This window comes from Pelobates fuscus, chromosome 2 (genome assembly GCF_036172605.1).
Source record: "Pelobates fuscus isolate aPelFus1 chromosome 2, aPelFus1.pri, whole genome shotgun sequence".
NCBI classification, from domain to species: domain Eukaryota; kingdom Metazoa; phylum Chordata; class Amphibia; order Anura; family Pelobatidae; genus Pelobates; species Pelobates fuscus.
In genome coordinates this window covers 351,796,876-351,816,832 of record NC_086318.1, presented here as the reverse complement: position 1 = coordinate 351,816,832, position 19,957 = coordinate 351,796,876, and the positions used below count along the sequence as shown (strand labels likewise).

General features: G+C 40.8%; 1 protein-coding gene across 3 annotated transcripts in view; it reads left to right on the top strand.

Annotated features, from left to right (window-relative positions):
* Positions 1-19,957, top strand: part of MAP4K3 (mitogen-activated protein kinase kinase kinase kinase 3) — a 255,671-nt gene that overhangs the window by 30,861 nt on the left and 204,853 nt on the right. For all 3 annotated transcript variants that reach the window (XM_063443637.1, XM_063443636.1, XM_063443635.1), the window contains exon 2: positions 18,227-18,284. In XM_063443637.1, coding sequence (XP_063299707.1) covers positions 18,227-18,284 — 58 coding nt within the window. The remainder of the gene's footprint in view (positions 1-18,226; positions 18,285-19,957) is intronic.

Genomic DNA, 19,957 nt, shown 5'->3' with positions numbered 1-19,957 from the left:
TTTACCAGCTTAACCAAAATAATGTTTGGATAACTCAGATTGCTCAGCTGACACCTTCTGCCAGTGAGCCAACCCTACACAGCAGGGCTTACCTCAGTGGAGCTAATGGAAGCTTCTTGCGATGGTCCTTTAATGATAATTTGTTAAACTGTTCTCAAAGTGTTTGATTATTTACTCTGGGAGGACTAAAGGGGAATGCTGGCACCATAACCACCACAGCCAGCTATGACTGCTATATTGCAGATTTCTGGCATGGGCAACTCTGATCTGCCAGTTCTCAAGAGGTGGGTGTGGGGATACTGGCCTAGAAGCAAGTGAGGATTTTTTTTTCAGATATGTTATCAAATATAAAAATAATGCTATTGCTAACAGAGACAAGAACATATTGTCTCAGTAAAGTTTTTTTTCCACAGCACCTAAAAGCTATCATTAAATAAACGTAATTATGTTAAACTTGTTTTGTTGTTCTATGATTAACTCCACATTCCTGTCATTATATATCTTGTGGAAGTAATGAGCATTCCAAAAACTAGTGACCTTACTCTAACCCTAATTCTTCATGATGCCAGCAAAAATGTCCCTCCCTCCTATTTATTTTTACTGTGAGGTTGGAGAAGTCTATTAGACATTTGAACTGATGCAGGCTAGCATGATTCATGACCCTAGACATGTTTTAACTGTCAGTGACTCTTTTGCCAAAAATAGATTGTGCATCACCTTAATTAATAATATGATTTCTTAATATACTGCCAGTGATTTTCTTTTTCTTTTTTTTTTTTTTTAAAAGGGAAACTCCAGTGCCAGGAAAACGATCCGTTTTTCTGGCACTGGAGGGTCCCTCTCCCTCCCACCCCCCAATCCCCAGTTGCTGAAGGGGTGAAAACCCATTCAGTCACTTACCAGAGGCAGCGACATGTCCCACGTCGCTGCTTCCTCCTCCCCCGCCACTCCTCCTTCTGCTTACGTCGGCCGGTGGGCGAGACTGATCTCGCCCGCCGGCCGAGGAGACCTAATGCGCATGCGCGGCTATGCCGCGCATGCGCATTAGCGCACCCCATAGGAAAGCATTGAAAATGAATTTCAATGCTTCCCTATGGGGAATAGAGCGACGCTGGAGGTCCTCACACAGCGTGAGGACGTCCAGCGACGCTCTAGCACAGAAAACCTGTGCTATAGAGCAGGAAGTTCCCTCTAGTGGCTGTCTAATAGACAGCCACTAGGGGAGGACTTAACCCTGCAAGGTCATTATTGCAGTTTAAAAAAAAAAAAAACTGCAATAATTACAGTTGCATGGTTAAGGGTAGTGGGAGTTGGCACCCAGACCACTCCAATGAGCAGAAGTGGTCTGGGTGCCTGGAGTGTCCCTTTAATTCTTTATTTTTGTTGTGCGTGGTATAACAAGAGGCTTGTTCAGCCACAATAGCAGTCACAAGCAGTAATGTAACAAACAGTTGAAACATAACGTGGCATATGAGTATACAGCAAATTTTTAGTTTTGTAAGAGAACATAAGTGTACATAGAATTAGACAGTTTAAACATTGGCATGAGTAGGTGCACATCGTTTAGTTTTGATTTTTTTTTTTTTAAAACAGGCTTAGTTTAACTAGTGAGTTTCAAGCACGTATTCTAGCATAAATGTGTAACAGTATTGTATTACAAGATGGCGTCTTATGTTAAACAGGCTGGGTGTGTGGGGGTACCCGGGGTTTTAGCTGGTTGACGGGTAACCACATATGCTTATTCGCTTTAAGAGTTTAGTTAGGTATAACAACCATGCAATGAGACAGCCAGGCTATATAGTTTATGTTAACAGTTGGTACCTGTTAACTGATATGTTTTATATTATGGGCTTAAGCGTGTAGCATTTACTGAGAGAGCACACTTACGGGGTATGCTAGGGGCAGCGGGTTACATGCTGTGCAGACAGCAAAAACAAAAATCTAGTAGTGTAGCAGTCTATGCTTCAAAGGTCGTGTGTATACGAGGAGGCTAGGCTAGACATGCCTACAACAGCAGGAGTGGTGTTTAAGGTTGTGGTTGTTTGGCATTGCTTTTTCAAGAGATTAAACATTCATACAGCTTTAGACTGGTTAGCCTTGCATTGTGTGGGTGTACTGCGTTTGCCTAACAGCGTGGCTGCACATTTTTAGAGAAATGATTTTAAACAGGCTTGTACATGCGCTTCTATTGACTGCCCTCATTAGTCGACGATTGGTTAGTGCTCATAGTGTAAGTAACTAGCGAGGTAATAACATATATAACGTGATATACCACTGGAGTTAAATCTTAACAAAAAATATAACATTACGAGTAAGGGTTAATGTTGGCATGGGAGCATTGTAGGCATGAGACATGCATTTGTTATCAGAGTCTGGGTATTTAGCTGTAGTGGTGGTTGGTGACATTCCAGGCTAAGTATACCCTTGTGCGGCAGTATGGTGAGTGCTTCAGCCTATACCCAAACTCGGTAAGTCCCAGTTGCTGCCGTTGGGAGTCCCACCTTTGTTGCCCCTGGGCATGGTGTCTCTGCGTCGGGAGGCAGCTCCGGTAGAGCTCTGTGGGGTGTGCAGCTGCACAGCCACAGGTTTTGTAGCGTTGGCTGTAAAGCGTTGAATCATGTGGCACTGAATGCCGTGATTTTGGCCGGGTGAGTTGCTCATATGTGCCGCTCGTTTTGTGGTTCCACTTTGGTCGGTCAGTGAGTGCGAGCGTGCGTTTGAGGAACATGGCGCCTGTTCCCGCCTTGAGGATCTCAGGTACCTGCTCCACCGGACGGCCTCTTTGGACGTCAGGGGTACATGCCTGTGGTAGCGGCGGCGTGTCGCTGGTCGGATCCATGAGGCTACCGTTAGTTCTGCCTGGCGGTAGGTTGCTCCTCGGCTAAGCAGCGCGTCTCTGAAGATTGCGCAGAGCCGGTCAAGAATCCCCAGAGGTGTCGTGGGTGGTTGGGTGTGTGTGCTCCGCTCCTTAGCTCTACGTTGGGTAGCCATTTTGGCTATGCCTTTGAGGCCTGGTGCCCCCGTTTGCCTTGTAGTCGGCTTTCCGTTGCGTTCGGTGTGTCCAGTGGGGACCGGGATGTCCCCCACCGGTCCAGAGGGGGGGGGGGGGAGAGGGGGTGGTATGCCGCGGTGAAGTTGCTTATGGGACTTTGTGCCGAGGAAAGCGGCCGCCTCTCCCCGGCTTCCTCCCCAGCAGGCCGCATTTGGTTTTCCGCTCTCCTGGCTCTGACAGGCCCCGGGGTGGTGTCGATTGGTTCAGGGGGGCACCCCCAACGTGGGTGGTGCACCCTCGAAGGTCCTTGGGCCATTTAGCCCCTGCTTTTGTCCCGGGTTTTGCCAGCCAGACAGGAGCTCGTGCCAGACACGTCTGCACAGCTTGGTGGTCAGGCTCCGCCCCCACTGCCAGTGATTTTCACAGAAACATGTACAAAGAGTAAAGGGAATTACAGAACTTATTTTCTTTACAGAAACTAACCAAGTGGGTTAGAAACCCCCGTCCTTAGGTTTATAAAGCAAAGTGGATAGATCAATTTTGTAAGAGTTGCAAATAAATAAAACAAAGAAATATGAGAATATGTATTCTATACGTATGTAAGTTTAATATTCCCACACAATCAACAGATGTTCTATGACAAAGTAGGTACTATTATGGTGCAAGATAGAAGTTGATAAATCTCTACTAAAGGCAGGTATTCCCCATTAGCCCCAGACATCCATCCACGCCCATTAGCCCCAGTTACACACATCCACATCCTCTAGCCTCGGCCATCCATCCACAACCGTTAGTCAGAGCCATCCATCCACACCCATCATCCAAAACATCTATTCACATTCATACGACCAGACATCCGACCACACTCATTAATCCCTGGCAACCTTAAACACCAATTAGCCACATCACAGGGAATCTCCTACCTATCACCCACTTCCATCCTACATACCTTCTGAAAAGGCATTTCAAATGTTGACAGTCTATCTATAAAGTTAAATATATACAGTATTTTAGGAACAGTTTTTATAGAAACATTTGTACAATAACCAAATAACTTAAAGATACCAAAAAATTTAAAAATAGAATTATTGCCTAAATGGTGCGCAGATTGTTTTAAAAAGAAAAATAATGATGCAAGGTCCAAGTGAAATGTTGTACACTCTTCAAAGACCCTTGTAGTGACTTATATTTACAAAGTAAGGTTCTCTAGAGACTGACATGTTTCTGCAAGATTTCTTTTAACAGGGCTTTATGCCCTGCATTCATTCCTCCCTTCCTCTTTCACCTCCCTCCTTCCCTCCCACCTTCCTTCCCTCCCACCTTCTCTTCCCTCCCACCTTCTCTTCTTTCCCACCTTCTCTTCTTTCCCACCTTCTCTTCTTTCCCACCTTCTCTTCTTTCCCACCTTCTCTTCTTTCCCACCTTCTCTTCTTTCCCACCTTCTCTTCTTTCCCATCTTCTCTTCCTCCCCACCTTCTCTTCCTCCCCACCTTCTCTTACTTCCCACCTCTCTTCCTTCCCACCTTCTCTTTCTTCTTTCTTTCATTCATTCCTTCTCTTCCTTCCTATCTTTTCTTCCTTGCCTCCCTCTATCCCAAGCTCCTTCCCTTCCTCTTTTCCTCTCCCACTTTCTCCCTTCTTCTCTTCCCTTCTTCATTATTTCATGCCTTCCTGTCTCTCCTTTCATTATTTCTTTTACATCAGGTTGATGCAGCTAATCTGTTAGATATTTTCACATTTAATGCATTGTTTACTTTAACAAGACAAACTAATGTCTATCTAATTCACTGATCTGCAAGCCATTTAAAATGCAGCGAGCATCAGCCGAATTAAGCTGTAATAATCCGTCACAACTGAAGACAGGACCACAGACAAACAAGCCGCTTTGCTAGGTTCTTATCTTTAAATACATTCATTGCAGATGTTCATTGTGTGTGGTAATGAAGAGTGACATATTATTTTTTTGCTTTTTTTTTTTAATGCTTTTAATGCAGTGCTGTTCACTAGTGCTGAAAGAATTGTCTTTCTAGTAACCTGTGTATCAAGTGAATGCTTCTCTTAGAAGATTTGGGGCCTGTGTCTTGTGTTCCTCTTTAAATATAAAGTTGTTAATTCCATTGCCCATTACTAGTGTTGGTTAAGCTTGACCCAATGCATTAAAGTAACACTTTGGACACCATAACAGCTTAATTTCAGTGAAACTGTTATGTGTCCGAGGTCCTGAGCGCTGTCTTATCTTAAGGGATTAAACCATTTACGAAGGGTTTAAACCCAAAGTTGCAAAGACAACACCTGTTTGCTCTTCCTTTTGGCTTCTAGCAATGGTCTAAGACTTTGATGAGGAAATCTCAGATTTAACACCCCTGCTTTAGATCAAAGAAAAGGCCTCAGGCACTACCGATGGGTAAAGTTTGCAGGGCGTGGAATAAAGAAACGCACCAAACACAATAGCTTTTTCAATACTGAAATGCAGCAAAAGAACCCCCAAAGGACAATGGAATGCAAGGAAATCTAACCAACCAAAACTAACCAACCCACAAGCCAGGGAAAAAGGCCCCCTCTGTATTATAGCGCAGGGCACAGCAATTCAAACCTAAGCATAAACTAAAGAGATAGTTGCTCGATAGATGATTACAACTATTACTCAAATCAACCGCTGTTATTAAAACATACGTAGAGTGCTCTGCAAGCTACTTATATGGAGAGGGTGCTGTTGGTAGGCATTGCTAGGGAACAGAACTTTTCTGCACACCATCTATTAGGTAGCATCATTTCATTTATATCCTGAAGAGTATCAGCAGCACACTGTCCTTGGCTCGAGAGGAGGGGACGTAACATATTAAGGCAGACATATAGCATGTCTCTGCTAGAGTAGGGGTCATCAAGTTTTCTCGAATCTAGGAAACCCCCCGGCATCATCTGATGTTCTTGGCCTATTACTAGCTTATCATTCACAAAACTGTTTTGAAGATTTATTTTTTTAATTATGCTTACATGGTTATTCACTAAAGTGGGAATTCAAAGTGAATTTCAAATCAAAGTCCAAAGTAGCCGAAAGAGAGAATGTTTCCAGATTAGCTAATTTGACCTTAAATTTGAAATTCACATTGAATTCTTACTTTTTGTGAAAATATTTTAGTGTGTTGTCTTTGAGGAAGAAGTTTGTATAATGTTTTTTCCCTACAGAGACAGAAAAAGCTCACTCTTTGACAACTGTGACTTAGACTTCGTAGAAAGCTGACCACTTTCTACAAGACTTTCTACAAGAGAAGCATGTCTTTCACCACTGATCAGTGACGTGATGGTTGTAATCAGACTTGGTTAATGGAGTGTTTAAGTATCTGTGGTATGAATTCATACAGCCAGTGTGTGGTATTGGACCACATGCTGTAAAATCAACCTGCAAAAATAACACTGGGCCTGTTATTGTAAAATGTAATATGCCAACTTTCCAGCTTATTATTTGAATAAGAAAAAAAAAAAAAATAGCTTTAAGCAAATGAGCTAGCCATGTGTCCTTTTTCTGCTGTTTTTTTTATCGTCTTCTGCGGCATTAAATATCCATTTTATTTCACTTTAAATTCTTGCCTACAGCTGGAAATTCACTTTAGTCCACTCAGTTATGACCTGTTAAAAAAAATAATAATAAAAAATGCAGCAATATAAAGCAAGTAAAAATATTTTGAAACATGTATATAGTAAATTGATAAACAGCTAATTTTTAGTATTTCGAAAGTGAATTTGGCCTCTAATTTATAAAACCATAAGCTGTTTATTCCTGTGTTAACACAGAGTATAGAACCATTGAAATAGTATCCCAACCATTCAAGTAAGACACTGATTGGAAGGCTGTAGATGTTAAAGGGAGGGAATAATGGTGGAAGTAGAACCAAAAGGAAAAGGTGGGGAATTGTAGGTAGTATATATAGCCAAAAGTTAAAATCAGGAGATCCAACATCATAGAAGCAAGAGAAACAAACAAAGCACATGGCCCAGGGCTCCCCTTCAGTGCAGATAATGATGATGCAGTGTCGCCCATCTCATTTCTCCTTCACTTACTTATAATGAGGCAATAATTACTCATTATAATAAATAAGTGTGAAACTTGCCATCCACAGGGTAAATCAAAGATAAAAAATAGAGTGTAGGCGCTTCACAGAATGGAGATATAGTGAATATAATGCAGTGGCTGATAAAGCAGTGTTTCCCAGACACTAAATAAAATTAAGTATAGATAAATAGTATATATCAAAACCACATGAAAAGGGATAGCCCCCCAAAAAAGTGAAGTGGTAGTAAACAACCATAAAATACAACCTGAACGTTGAAGGATGGCAAAATGTTATCTACAAAATATAAATGCATAACATAACATAGTGTATACTGTATACCGTATATACTCGAGTATAAGCCGACCCGAATATAAGCCGAGGCCCCTAATTTTACCCCCAAAAACTGGGAAAACGTATTGACTCGAGTATAAGACTAGGGTGGGAAATGTAGCAGCTACTGGTAATTTCTAAATAAAATTAGATCCTAAAAAAATTATATTAATTGAATATTTATTTACAGTGTGTGTATATAATGAATGCAGTGTGTGCGTATGGGAATGCAGTGTGTGCGTATGGGTGCAGTGTGTGCGTATGGGTGCAGTGTGTATATGAATGCAGTGTGAGTGCAGTGTGAGTGCAGTGTGAGTGCAGTGTGAGTGCAGTGTGAGTGCAGTGTGAGTGCAGTGTGTGTGTGTGAATGCAGTGTGTATATGTGTGCAGTGTATGTATGAGTGCAGTGTGTGTGTATGAATGCAGTGTGTATATGCGTGCAGTGTGTGTGTGTGTGTGTGATGCAGAGCCTTGGTGGGGGGTGGGCATTTTAATATATTTTATATTATTATTATTTTCATTTTTTTTGTTATATTATTATTTTTGTATTATTATTGTATTATTATTATTTTCATTTTTGTTATATTATTAATTTATTTATTTTTATTACTATTATAAATTTTTTTGTCCCCCCTCCCTGCTAGCTAGCGTGCCACGGAAGGGGGCTTCTTCCCTGGTGGTCCAGTGGGATTGGTAGTTCAGTGGGGGGGCTGTGGGGGCTGTCAGAGATGTTACTTACCTCTCCTGCAGCTCCCTCCTCCTCCGCGCCGTCCGGTCAGCTCTTCTGTCAGCTCACACTGTAAGTCTCTCGCGGCTCTCGCGAGACTTACACTGGGAGCTGACCGAGGTGGTGAACGGACGGCGCGGAGGAGGAGGGAGCTGACAGGAGCTGCAGGACAGGTAAGTAAGATCTCTGTAGCCCCCACAGCCCCCTGTCTGTATTATGTCAATGCAAATTGCCATAATACAGACTATTGACTCGAGTATAAGCCGAGTTGGATTTTTTCAGCACAAAAAATGTGCTGAAAAACTCGGCTTATACTCGAGTATATACGGTAATACAAATAAACACTGAATAAAGATGGACTACCACTCACATTTGACAGAGCCGTACCAGGCTTTGTATAGCAGGCTCAAGGGTGCAAATTCAGGCTGATGAAATTCCAAAGTATAGATGGAAAAAATTCCGTAGTAAAGAATATATTTATTACTATAAATTAATTTTAATTATATTTAATAAATATATTCTTTACTACGGAATTTTTTCCATCTATTGTTTGGAATTTCGTCAGCCTGAATTGGCACCCTTGAGCCTGCTATACAGAGCCTGGTACGGCTCTGTCAAATGTGATTGGTAGTCCATCTTTATCCAGTGGTTATTTGTATTATACAGTATACACTATGTTATGTTATGCATTTATATTTTGTAGATAACATTTTGCCATCCTTCAACGTTCAGGTTGTATTTTATGGTTGTTTACTACCACTTCACTTTTTTGGGGGGCTATCCCTTTTCATGTGGTTTTGATATATACTATTTATCTATATCCACAGGGTAAATGCCAAGAGGCATTTCTTAACCCTGGCATTACATAGAAGGACAAACAAGCCATTGTTTTGGGGATAAGTTTAAACTACATACACTTACCTGAATCTCTCCTTCATGGATGATTCCTTTTGTATTTAGGCAAACATTTTCAGATCCTGGAGCATCATTTGCAAGAAGCTGCGTCATTGTAATGCTCTCAAACATGCACAGTCTTTGGGGGATCCCTTGTGAGAGACTTTTTTTTTTATTATTCGTTTTGGTGCATCAAAATCACATTTTCATACATTCGTGACAGAGATCATTCTGTGAGATATGTGCACCATTTTGGGTCAAGCAATATCAATTCAGGTATAACAGTAACAATTTGAACAATATGTAGAGAGAAGAACAGTGGTATACATTTGTTTTGTGTTTTTGGGTGTCCGTTAAGGCAGGGCGTGCTTTTGCAGTATATGTGTGCGCGAGTGTGTGGTAGTTGGGCTGTTCATGAGGGGACAGGTATGTGGTGTAGTCATGTTCTGTAGATTAGTCCTGTGTGCAGAGTTGAATGAGTGCCTATATACCTTATTGGTGTGGCGCTTTTTGTCGTTAGTGGTTTATCTAGCTTGGGTGCCCCTGACCTAGAGGATGGCGGGAGGGGGGTGTGATCGTATGGTGGACGCCAAGTGTTTGGGTTTGCTGTGTGTGGGCTTATGGTGTGTTGTGCATCCCGGGTCTCTGTGGATGGGTTATTTATCTGTTAACCTGTGGTGGTAAAGCGTGTGTATCGGTCAAGGAAGAAGAGGAGATTGTACGTCCATTGACATAAACGGTTGTTTATAGGTTATTGAACATTTGAAACTCTAAGGCACGGGTGTGCAACTGTTGTATTGGCAAAGCTAGTAATAGCAGCTCCCAATGTTCATGGCACTGGATGTTGCGATCCACTGGGTCTCGGTTCATGCTGAGTGGTGCTTTCAGGGCCCCATGTCGCTTTGAGTGGGCTTCTCTGATGTGTAGTCATCGAGTTAGGCAGTCCCAGGGTGGCAAGAAGGGGAGATGCTTCCTCCACTGAGGTCAATACATGAGTAGTTCCCTCATATGGGGTACTTCTAGAGTCCCGTTTGCGCCCCATCTGTAGGCGATACCTGCTGATCGGAGTTGTGTGGTAAGTGGTCCGTAGGTTTTGCGCCATAAGAGGGTGGCTTTCGAGAGGTCCTGAAAAAACGTTAGTGAAGAGTCTTCAAACTTTAGTGGTGTCTTGTCTTTCAGGCTTGCCTTTATGTGAAGCTTGTCTTGTACTGTGACGCATCTGAGGATGACGTCTCTGGCTGCTTTGTTCTTCAGGTGGGGGGATCCCGGCAGGCGGTATATTCCGTCTATGTTTATTTTCTTTACCACTGTGTGTGGGGTGAGAGACTCTTTTGATGTTTTTTTTCCACATTTGTCATTAGTGGCTACTATGGAGACCGATGAAACTTGACAGTGGTAGCCCAGCGTTTTGTCAAGATTTGCCAACTTAAAGGGACACTCCAGGCACCCAGACCACTTCTGCCCATTGGAGTGGTCTGGGTGCCCACTCCCACTACTCCTAACCCTGCAACTGTAATTATTGAATTTTTTTATAAACTGCAATAATTACCTTGCAGGGTTAACTCCTCCTCTAGTGGCTGTCTACTAGACAGCCACTAGAGGGAACTTCCTGATTTCTAGCAAAGAATTTCTTTGCTAGAGCGTCGCTGGACGTCCTCACGCTGTGTGAGGACCTCCAGCGTCGCTCATTTCCCCATAGGAAGGCATTGAAAATCTTTTTCAATGCTTTCCTATGGGGAGCGCTAATGCGCATTAGGTCTACTCGGCCGGTGGGCGGGATCAGTCTCGCCCACCGGCCGACGGAATCAGAAGGAGGAGCGGCGCGGAGGAGGAGGCAGCGACGAGGGACATTTTTCCCTCCTTCAGTAACCGGGGATTGGTGGGTGGGAGGGAGAGGGTACCTCCAGTGTCAGGAAAACGGATTGTTTTCCTGGCAGTGGAGTTTCCCTTTAACAAAGTAGTCCCTACCTTCTCATGTGATACCTTATAACTGTCTTAGAATTTCAATGGAATTCCAACATAGTCAACATGAGTATTTCATAAAGATTTTGTCTTTGTTTTTAGGGTGATGGCAGAGAAGGTTTAAATAATCAAATTTATTATATGGTGGTGCTATATAAATGCTAATAGTATAATGTCCCCCTGTGTATATCTTGGAACACCTTTCATTTGAAAGAGTGGTCACATTCCCCAGGGGTGCTTTTGTATAAGAGCTGACATCAGCCTGCCCCCAACCCCCCCCCCTTTTTTTTTTTACACCCCTGTTATAAAAATGTTATTTACAATGTATTTACAATATTGTGTATTGGAGGGTCATGTCACATAGTTTACCAGAAATGGTCAGACCTGCGTACACCAACAGAAAGCTAAAGGGGTGCACTCCCGTTTAGTTTATTTGATGCACATTTGTTATGTAGGAGATTTTTAAAATATTTTGTGATGCAGTAAATGCAAAGTTATAAAATAAAAAGTAAAATCAAAATAAGTCTCTCTCTAACTATTTGTTTACAGGACATTCTTGTAGAACTGAGTAAAAGGTTTATTTCTAACTTGTGAGAATTGACAGCAACCCAACCTTTCATTATACTGCTGCAAAGGCAAAAGGTCCCAAATAGATAGTAGCATTTAGAGAGCTTGACTCTACACACCAGGCCTGTTTTTATAAGTTGTCGACTTATAGTAATGTTGGTGTTTTCCAATTAGATTCCTTAATGCTTCCACAATTCTGTGTATAATTGCTGGCATTTATGAGGTTAATAATTGACAGATTTTTCTCTTTGAAGATTGTGTAACAGGGAATACTTTACTCTGTGGCTTTTTATGAGATTGTTGTTCTGAGTGCAAACAAATTCAAGTTCAATAGACATTTTGTAAACCATCCAGCTGGTAATTATTGGCTACATTTGTGGATTACATGACATTACAGCACATTACATAATTTAACAATAAAAGACGGGCTAAATATGGCTCAAGCTTGTCGTATGTCCATGCTCACTCGGTGAGCGTAGTTTATGCAATTTCTACTTTGAAAGTGTGATGAATTTATTATCCTTCTTTTTCAAAGATTTCTAACTTATTTATTTTATTAGATGGTAGGTTTGTTAAGTGAGACCTACCATTTGCATTAAAGGACCACTCTAGGCACCCAGACCACTTCAGCTTAATGAAGTGGTCTGGGTGCCAGGTCCAGCTAGGGTTAACTAATTGTTTTATAAACATAGCAGTTTCAGAGAAACTGCTATGTTTATCAATTAGTTAAGCCTTCCCCCTAATCCTCTAGTGGCTGTCTCACTGACAGCCACTAGAGGCGCTTGCGTGATTCTCACTGTGAAAATCACAGTGAGAGCACGCAAGCGTCCATAGGAAAGCATTATGAATGCTTTCCTATGTGACCGGCTGAATGCGCGCGCAGCTGTTGCCGCGCGTGCGCATTCAGCCGACGGGGAGGAATGGAGGCGGAGAGGAGGAGGAGAGCTCCCCGCCCAGCGCTGGAAAAAGGTACGTTTTAACCCTTTTCCCCTTTCCACAGCCGGGCGGGAGGGGGTCCCTGAGGGTGGGGGCACCCTCAGGGCACTCTAGTGCCAGGAAAACGAGTATGCTTTCCTGGCACTAGAGTGGTCCTTTAATGGATTTTACAATTCTTTATTTTTCTTTTTTTTTCGATTACATTGTGCTTATTTATTATTTTAGATATTCTAATTATATTCCCCTAAAAAGTTATTTTTTCCTCTGGCACTGTGCTGGACTACGCGGCTGGCACTCCTCTCTCTGTCTCCTTGGCTGAGATCAGATTTGACAATCTTGGACAACCCAATGCTTTGTCTATTTATTTTTTAATGTTGTTAGACACATGGAAGTCAGAGATTTGTTTTTATTATTGACTCTTGTTTTGTTGTTCTATAGTTTTCCATAGTTAGCTTGTACTATTAAAATGCTATTTATCTCATATTTCAACTCTAAAACAAACTCTAAACTGATGACTAAATTATTAAAATGCCTGGCGGGTTTGATATTATTAATTCTGCTGCATTTTTTTCCCCTCACAGCGCATGATGCAAACTTCGTACATAAATTAGTTCAGTGATTAGTTCAGTAATTCAGTGAGCTGAAGTGGTCTAGGTGCCTACAGTGTCCATTTAATCCTTTTCTCATAAACCACATTACAATTTTACTTATGATAATGCATTTTCAGTATTTTTTTAAATTGTCATTTATTTGTTCATTTTATTTTGACCATTTAATGGGTTAATAAAATAAGTTATTGCTGCCAAAAGGACGGCTGCCCTAATCTCTTGGCTTTTTGATCAATATCTACTACCGTATGCAGGTACTCATAGATCCCTCTTATCTCCTGAGAACTGGCCTGAACATCTTAGTTTGAATTTTCATACATACAAATGAAATTAATAGTACTTGTTCACCATAATAATAATAACAAATATACAGTATGGATTTCAGCACACTGCCTTCTGCTAGCTCTAATAAGTATAAAAAATACCCTTTGGGCAAACACTTTCCATGTTAAAGGGACACTATAGTCACCCAGACCACTTCAGCTCAATGAAGGGGTCTGGGTGCCAGGTCCCTCAGGTTTTAACCCTTCAGATGCAAACATAGCAGTTTCAGAGAAACTGCTATGTTTACATTTGGGGTTAATCCAGCCTCTAGTGGCTGTCTTCCGGACAGCCACTAGAGGCGCATCTGCGACGCTGGAGGCACCGCTTTGTTTTCCTGACACTATTGTGATCCTTTAAGAGCCTCTAAGTTTAAATACCTGACCAATAATTCTCCTATTAAATGCAGCAGTTGAACTTCTACTGCTAGGTATGTTGTATTTGAGACCTAGTTTAGTTTTACATCCACTGTCCGTAATAGTTGCTGACTTAACACAGTAAAGACAGAATTTCTCAACCCTTTTTCATCTTATCAATAGTTGTTCCCAGCCAAGGGCCATTCATAATGTACATACACCAGAATAGTTTACAATGAATGGTTAGATTTTTGGATGAGACCGTTACAGGAGAGGATGCAAGGTGGATTACCAAGGTGCGGGGAGGAAATGAATGATCTTTTGAAGGAACAGAGACTGGATGAAAATCTAATGGAGCAGGGAAGGGAGTTCCATAGGAATGGCACAGCTCTAGAGAAGTCTTGAAGGTGGGCATCAGAGGTGTGGGTACGAACAGAGGATAGATGGTAGAGTGTAGGGGCCTGGACATATTTGCGTATTAGTGTATTAGTGAGGATAGGTAGGAGCACTGTGATGAAGAGATTTATAAGCACGCATCAACATTTTTTAAATTGAGCCCTAAATCCAATGTAAGGACTGACAGAGGTGCGAGGGATGGGATGTGCAGGTGGACAGGAAGAGGAGCCTTGCTGTTGCATTCATTATAGACTAACTGGGCAAATTGGGAACACGTAAGACCACTGAAAAGCGGATTGCCGTATTCAAGATTAGAGATTTTAGCGGTATGGACCAGCACCGTAACCGTATCCTGTGTTAGATAAAGGCGGAAGTGAGCTATGTTTTAGAGATGGAAGCGGCAGGATTTGGCGAATGACCAGACATGAAAGGAGGAGAGGTTGGAGTCAAAGAGTGAGCCTGCAAGGTAGAGCTGATTGTAGTGTCATTAACTAAGAGGGAGAGACAGACTATGGAGTAGCAACACTTGACGGATGAAAGATGAGAAGTTGTTTTGGACAGGTTAAGTTAAAGGAAGTGAGCAGCCATCCAGTTAGAAATAGCAAAAGGGCAGTCAGAGACATGAGTCAAGGAGTCAAAGCACAGCACAGGTGTATTCACTAAATTGCTGGTAAGCACACAGCAATTTGCACATGTTACTCTTACTCAAATGACCAGATATAATCATGTGTATGTTCTAGATATGCACACTGTTTACTGTTATGCGGTGCATTGACTCCTGGAGGTAGCTACTAAAAGACTTCAGTATCTCCTCTGGTAGATATTACCGGTATATTATATTATATTGGTTTGTGCAAATAAGTTAGCTATTCAGTCAAGTTATACAACCACAGCCACTGTTTTTCAAGCTGAATGTACGCTATGTGACATTATGTAAACATGAAGCTGGAAGTTTTCAGCTTGACCTACAGATCAGGCCTATCCTCTTAACTCCATGTCAGCTAGGTTAAAGCCCTACCTGCGTTTCATGGCAACACGATACTGAACATTTTTTCCCCCAGTGTCTAAGTCAGGGGGTGAAATTTCAGATTGCACTGAGATTGTAGGAGAGAGGAAGTGTGAAGTGAAAAGCAAGCGTTATAGCATATTTAATAAATATATTCTTATTGGTGCGCTGGTGTGCTTGGTGCACTTTACTTTGGAGGTAAATTAACAATTTGCTGACTGTGTTATCCTGTGGCTTATCTGCATCCTAAATTTATGAAACCTATCAGAGTGATGAGGTAAAAATTAAAATAAAATGAAAACTTTTAACAATAAAGTGAGAATTAAAATTGATTTTGCAGTGAATTTCAAATTCAAGGCAAAAGTAATAAAACTGGAAACATTCATTGTCAGCTATAATTCCAGTTCAACCAATTTGGTCTTAAATTTGAAATTCACTTTGATTACTCACTTTAGTGAAAAATCCTGTTTATGTACAAACGTGTAATTGTCCTTGCTGTGTTTGAAACCACATCAACAGTAGAAGCCTTTTTAATTTTTATCTGAACATGGATGCGGACCAAATCCTTTCTTTTATAATTCACATTTCATCAGTATTACTTGTTCACAATGCTCGTTTTAATTGACCAGTCCTTTATTATGATATTAAAATCAGAGCTCAATAGAGATGGTCTTAAAGTGACACTATATAGCATTAGGAATACAAACCGGTATTCCTCATGCTGTACTGTCCCTCTGCCTATATTTATTTACCCCCTTTGGCTGGATTCATATGTGATTCTTATCCAATGATACTATGACGTCCATTTTATTTGTTTATTCACTTCCATGTGTATAGTCTTGAAATTACTATTCCTGTGTCCGCAGTCTAAACTTACCGTAGTTCAAACGACAAATGTATTCCCCTCCTTTTCTTCTTTCATTAAATTATTTTGTACATGTATTTTTTATGATTAAAATATACTGACAGTTTCTGGAGCTAGGTCTCCCACCTACAGTGTTACTTTATTTGTGCAGATGCACACATATACCTGCTATAAAAAGAAGGGGCGAGGGGGAAACAAAAGAAGTTAGCTCTATGAATTATCTGGTAAGATTTTGGTGTGTTTACAATAGGTCTCACCCATACCAATTAATTCACTTCTCATTATGGGTCACTTATTTTAGAATAATTATAATAAACCTTACTATGCTATGTTTCCCTTGCAAGTGTTTTTTTGTTTTGGCATACTGTGAAGAATGGATGGTAGACATATTTTACAACATTGAGAGCTTTAGATTTATCAAATAAATTAGGCCAGACATTGGACTGAATTTTTTTTTCCCAATAATAATATGCTTTGGTATTCATTTTAAAGGTCTCTAATTGGCTTATCTTTTGAATACGAAACACTCTATTTACTTTACTTGTACAGATCACTGTAGCAAAATGAGTTAACGGTAATACAAGCCATTTATTCTTAGCGCAGATTCATTGAAATCATGAGCATGTTAGATTGCAATGCATGTATCAGTTAACCATTGAGTGGCAGCACGTTTTACATATATCTTACTAAATCTGACACATTACCTGGAAGCACACTCTTGTTTATTTTATGATGGCAGAACATGTAGCGTAAAAAACATTACTTTACTTCAAAAGCATACCAGAACAATGATTTAATTGTATGAAGCCTATGTCAAGGCATCCCGTATCTGAATTCTGAGGAGAGGGGAAAAGGGTTTACCAGATGGCACTTTGCATGTTGTTTTCACTAAGTTAATTGGTTATTACACCAGAAATGCAGAGTGGGCTTATAGTACCTGATATGACATTTCTGTCAGATGGATATTTCAGGCTAGAGGTGTGAGCCTCTGTAGGCTTACATTTGGGATAAATGTTTTTTTTTGTGCAAAAAATAAATGTGATTGGTGCTTATTGTGGTTCAGGTACAACATGAAATGACCTGTCTGCTTTAGGTATGTTGTGAAAGTCAGTCTGTCTTGATGTGTGACCTAATCTGTCAGTAGATGCTTTTCTACACTTTGATATAGGTCTAGATAATGCAGCATTTGTATTCGACACTTATACATCAACATAAAATACCCTTTTCTTTAAAGTAACAATAACATGCTGGCAACATGTATAGATGAAATGTTATGCTTTAAAAAGGCCACTTATTTTGAATGATGTGTTAACCTTAAAGGAACGCTATAGGGTCAGGAAAGCAAACATGTATTCCTGACCCTATAATGTTAAACACATAATTTAGCTGTCTTGCATCTACTTGGCCCCCTTAAAAAGCTGTAAAACACCTTTATTTCAATGTTGCGCGAGTCTGCCGGTACTGGCCCCGCCCCCGATCTGCCACCTTGGCCGACAGCATCTGAAATGACTATCTCAGCCCATCCGATGCTTTCTCGGTGGGAAAGCATGGGATTGTCTGAGATTGTCAATTCTGATAATGTCAGCCAAAGGGGTGGGGGGAGGAGCCAAATGAATGAACTGGCCAGTCAGCATCTCCTCATAGAAAGGCATTGAATCAATTCAATCTACGGGGAACATTCAGCGCCTCCATGCAGAGTGTGAAGATGCTGACCGTTAGTGCTGCTCACAGTGCATCCTTGGACAAGGAAGCACTTTTAGTGGCCATCTGAGTGAACCTGGATGTGTTCTCTGAAAAGGTAGTGTTCACAGTGCTAATGAAGGTTGCAGGGACATGCTATAGACACCAGAACCACTAGATTAAGGTTTAGTGACTATAATGTCCAATTAAGAGCGTGGGTAAATCTAAACAAGCATGCAAACACCAATTTCTTTCATTTTCATAAAATCGGTTATTTAACAAAATGTTGTTGGTCTGTCTGTTTCTCTCTATCATCTTGGCCTTTTTCTGTTTTCATATTTGTCCACATTCTAAGTGTAATGCTATAATTGATTATCTTTATAAACATAAGGCAAATAAATACAACATTCTTCTTACATTGCCTTTTTCTGTATAAGTAGCAGTGATGTTTTTAAAGTATTTTTTATTTTGTGTAATTAAAATGACAGAGTTTAATAACAATTGTGTAACTGTAATTTGTTCTCTGTCTTTCAGGCCCGGAATGTTAACACTGGAGAGTTGGCTGCAATTAAGGTTATTAAGCTGGAACCAGGTAAGCAGCTTATTGACAACTTACTTTATGTAAAATATTTTAATTGTTTGTAAAACTGAGTGTGTCTAGACTAGACAATAGTCAATGGGTCCTTAAAGTAACACTACAACAGATCCTTAATGGGAGCCCCACTCCCCAATTAATATTAATAAAACATCCTTAACTCACATTTTTTTCTAGTATCGAGATGGTCTCCCCACCGCAACCCACTTCTCCCACACTAGATCATTGAAGTCAATGATCTCGGGTCCAATCCAAAGTTTCCCAGCACTGGGGACCACTCTGCATGAGCATTAATCACCATTCTCTGCCAGTAAAATGCTACTTATAAAAAAGGACTGAAGCAACTACAGGCATGGGGAATAGCTATCAGCATGCCATGCAGGAATTTTTTCCCTACCTCTTTAGCCCTGCTAGGGGCAAGCAGTAAGACTGATACAGGGTCATTTAGCACTGGAACACAGGGGAGGGGCAAGGGCGGAGGTGGGGGAGAGAGGGGGTAATACTGTGGTCTGCACCCTATGGAGAGGCAAACCACAGCCTCCCACACAAGGGTGTCCGAGCTGCTCTACACATATTCAGACAGTCAACAAACCCTGCACACATTACACAAAGTCAGTGCACACCACACACGCATTATACACAGCCAGCAAATTATGAGGGAGGACAGAGGAAGAGCTCTAGGTAGGGGCCTCAGTATTTCTGATTACAAATATTGTATGGATCAGTAGTTTGTGATGAGTGACAAGTGGATTGGATTATCACTTTAGTCCCGTGGACAAGTAGATTTTTTTAAATTTTTTAATTTCCACACACCTGCCCTGTATGAGAGTAATACCTTCTGCTTTGAAGTAGTTTCGAAGCCAATGAGGCAGGAAACCATCTTGGGTGGGCAGCCAATAGGTTGTACCTATATAATTTTCTGTTGTAAGTGTCACTTGAGTGTTCCTTTAAATCTCAATGATCAGGTTTCTTAGTATTTCTAATGGAGCATCCCTTTAAGCACTTAAGCAGGGTTATGGACACTTCATATAGATGGGTAATATTCCGAGTCTCAATAACGTTTCTCCAGCAGATTATATCTCTTCCAGCATTCCACCTGTACAGTATCTGGCTCAAACAGAATAAAACTTTCCATCTGTCTCACTGTGCCATGTAACTATATCTATTTTAACATCTGAAATCTGTACTACAGCTAGCAAATAGGTATTTATTTTTTCTTTATTATAACCCACTGTCTGTCGGGTGCTCCAGAGAACTGGGAGCAGTGCAATAAATACCTCGTGTGAGTGTGATGATGCATACGCAATATTATCTGTGGATCAAGATGGAAAAAGCTGCAATAATAGTAATATAATGTTTTTGTACTAGAACAGTAACAGTATTTCTTGCATAAATACTGAGTGCAGTGGTTCAGGTTTGCCATTATAAATCCATTTTCTGTTTTGTTCAGATAGTGCCATCAAAGGCCATTTTTGCCTGGAATATCCTAGTTGTAGTTTATTACTCCATTTCTTCTCACACCTAGCTACAATACAGTGATTATAGTTTTGTTTTGTTTGTTCCTTTTTTTTTTTTTTCTCTTCTAATGTTTTTCGTTTTCCAGATTTCATTTTATTAGCTTATTAAAATGAATGTCCAGCAGGGAAAATCTTTGGGATTATTTGATATAT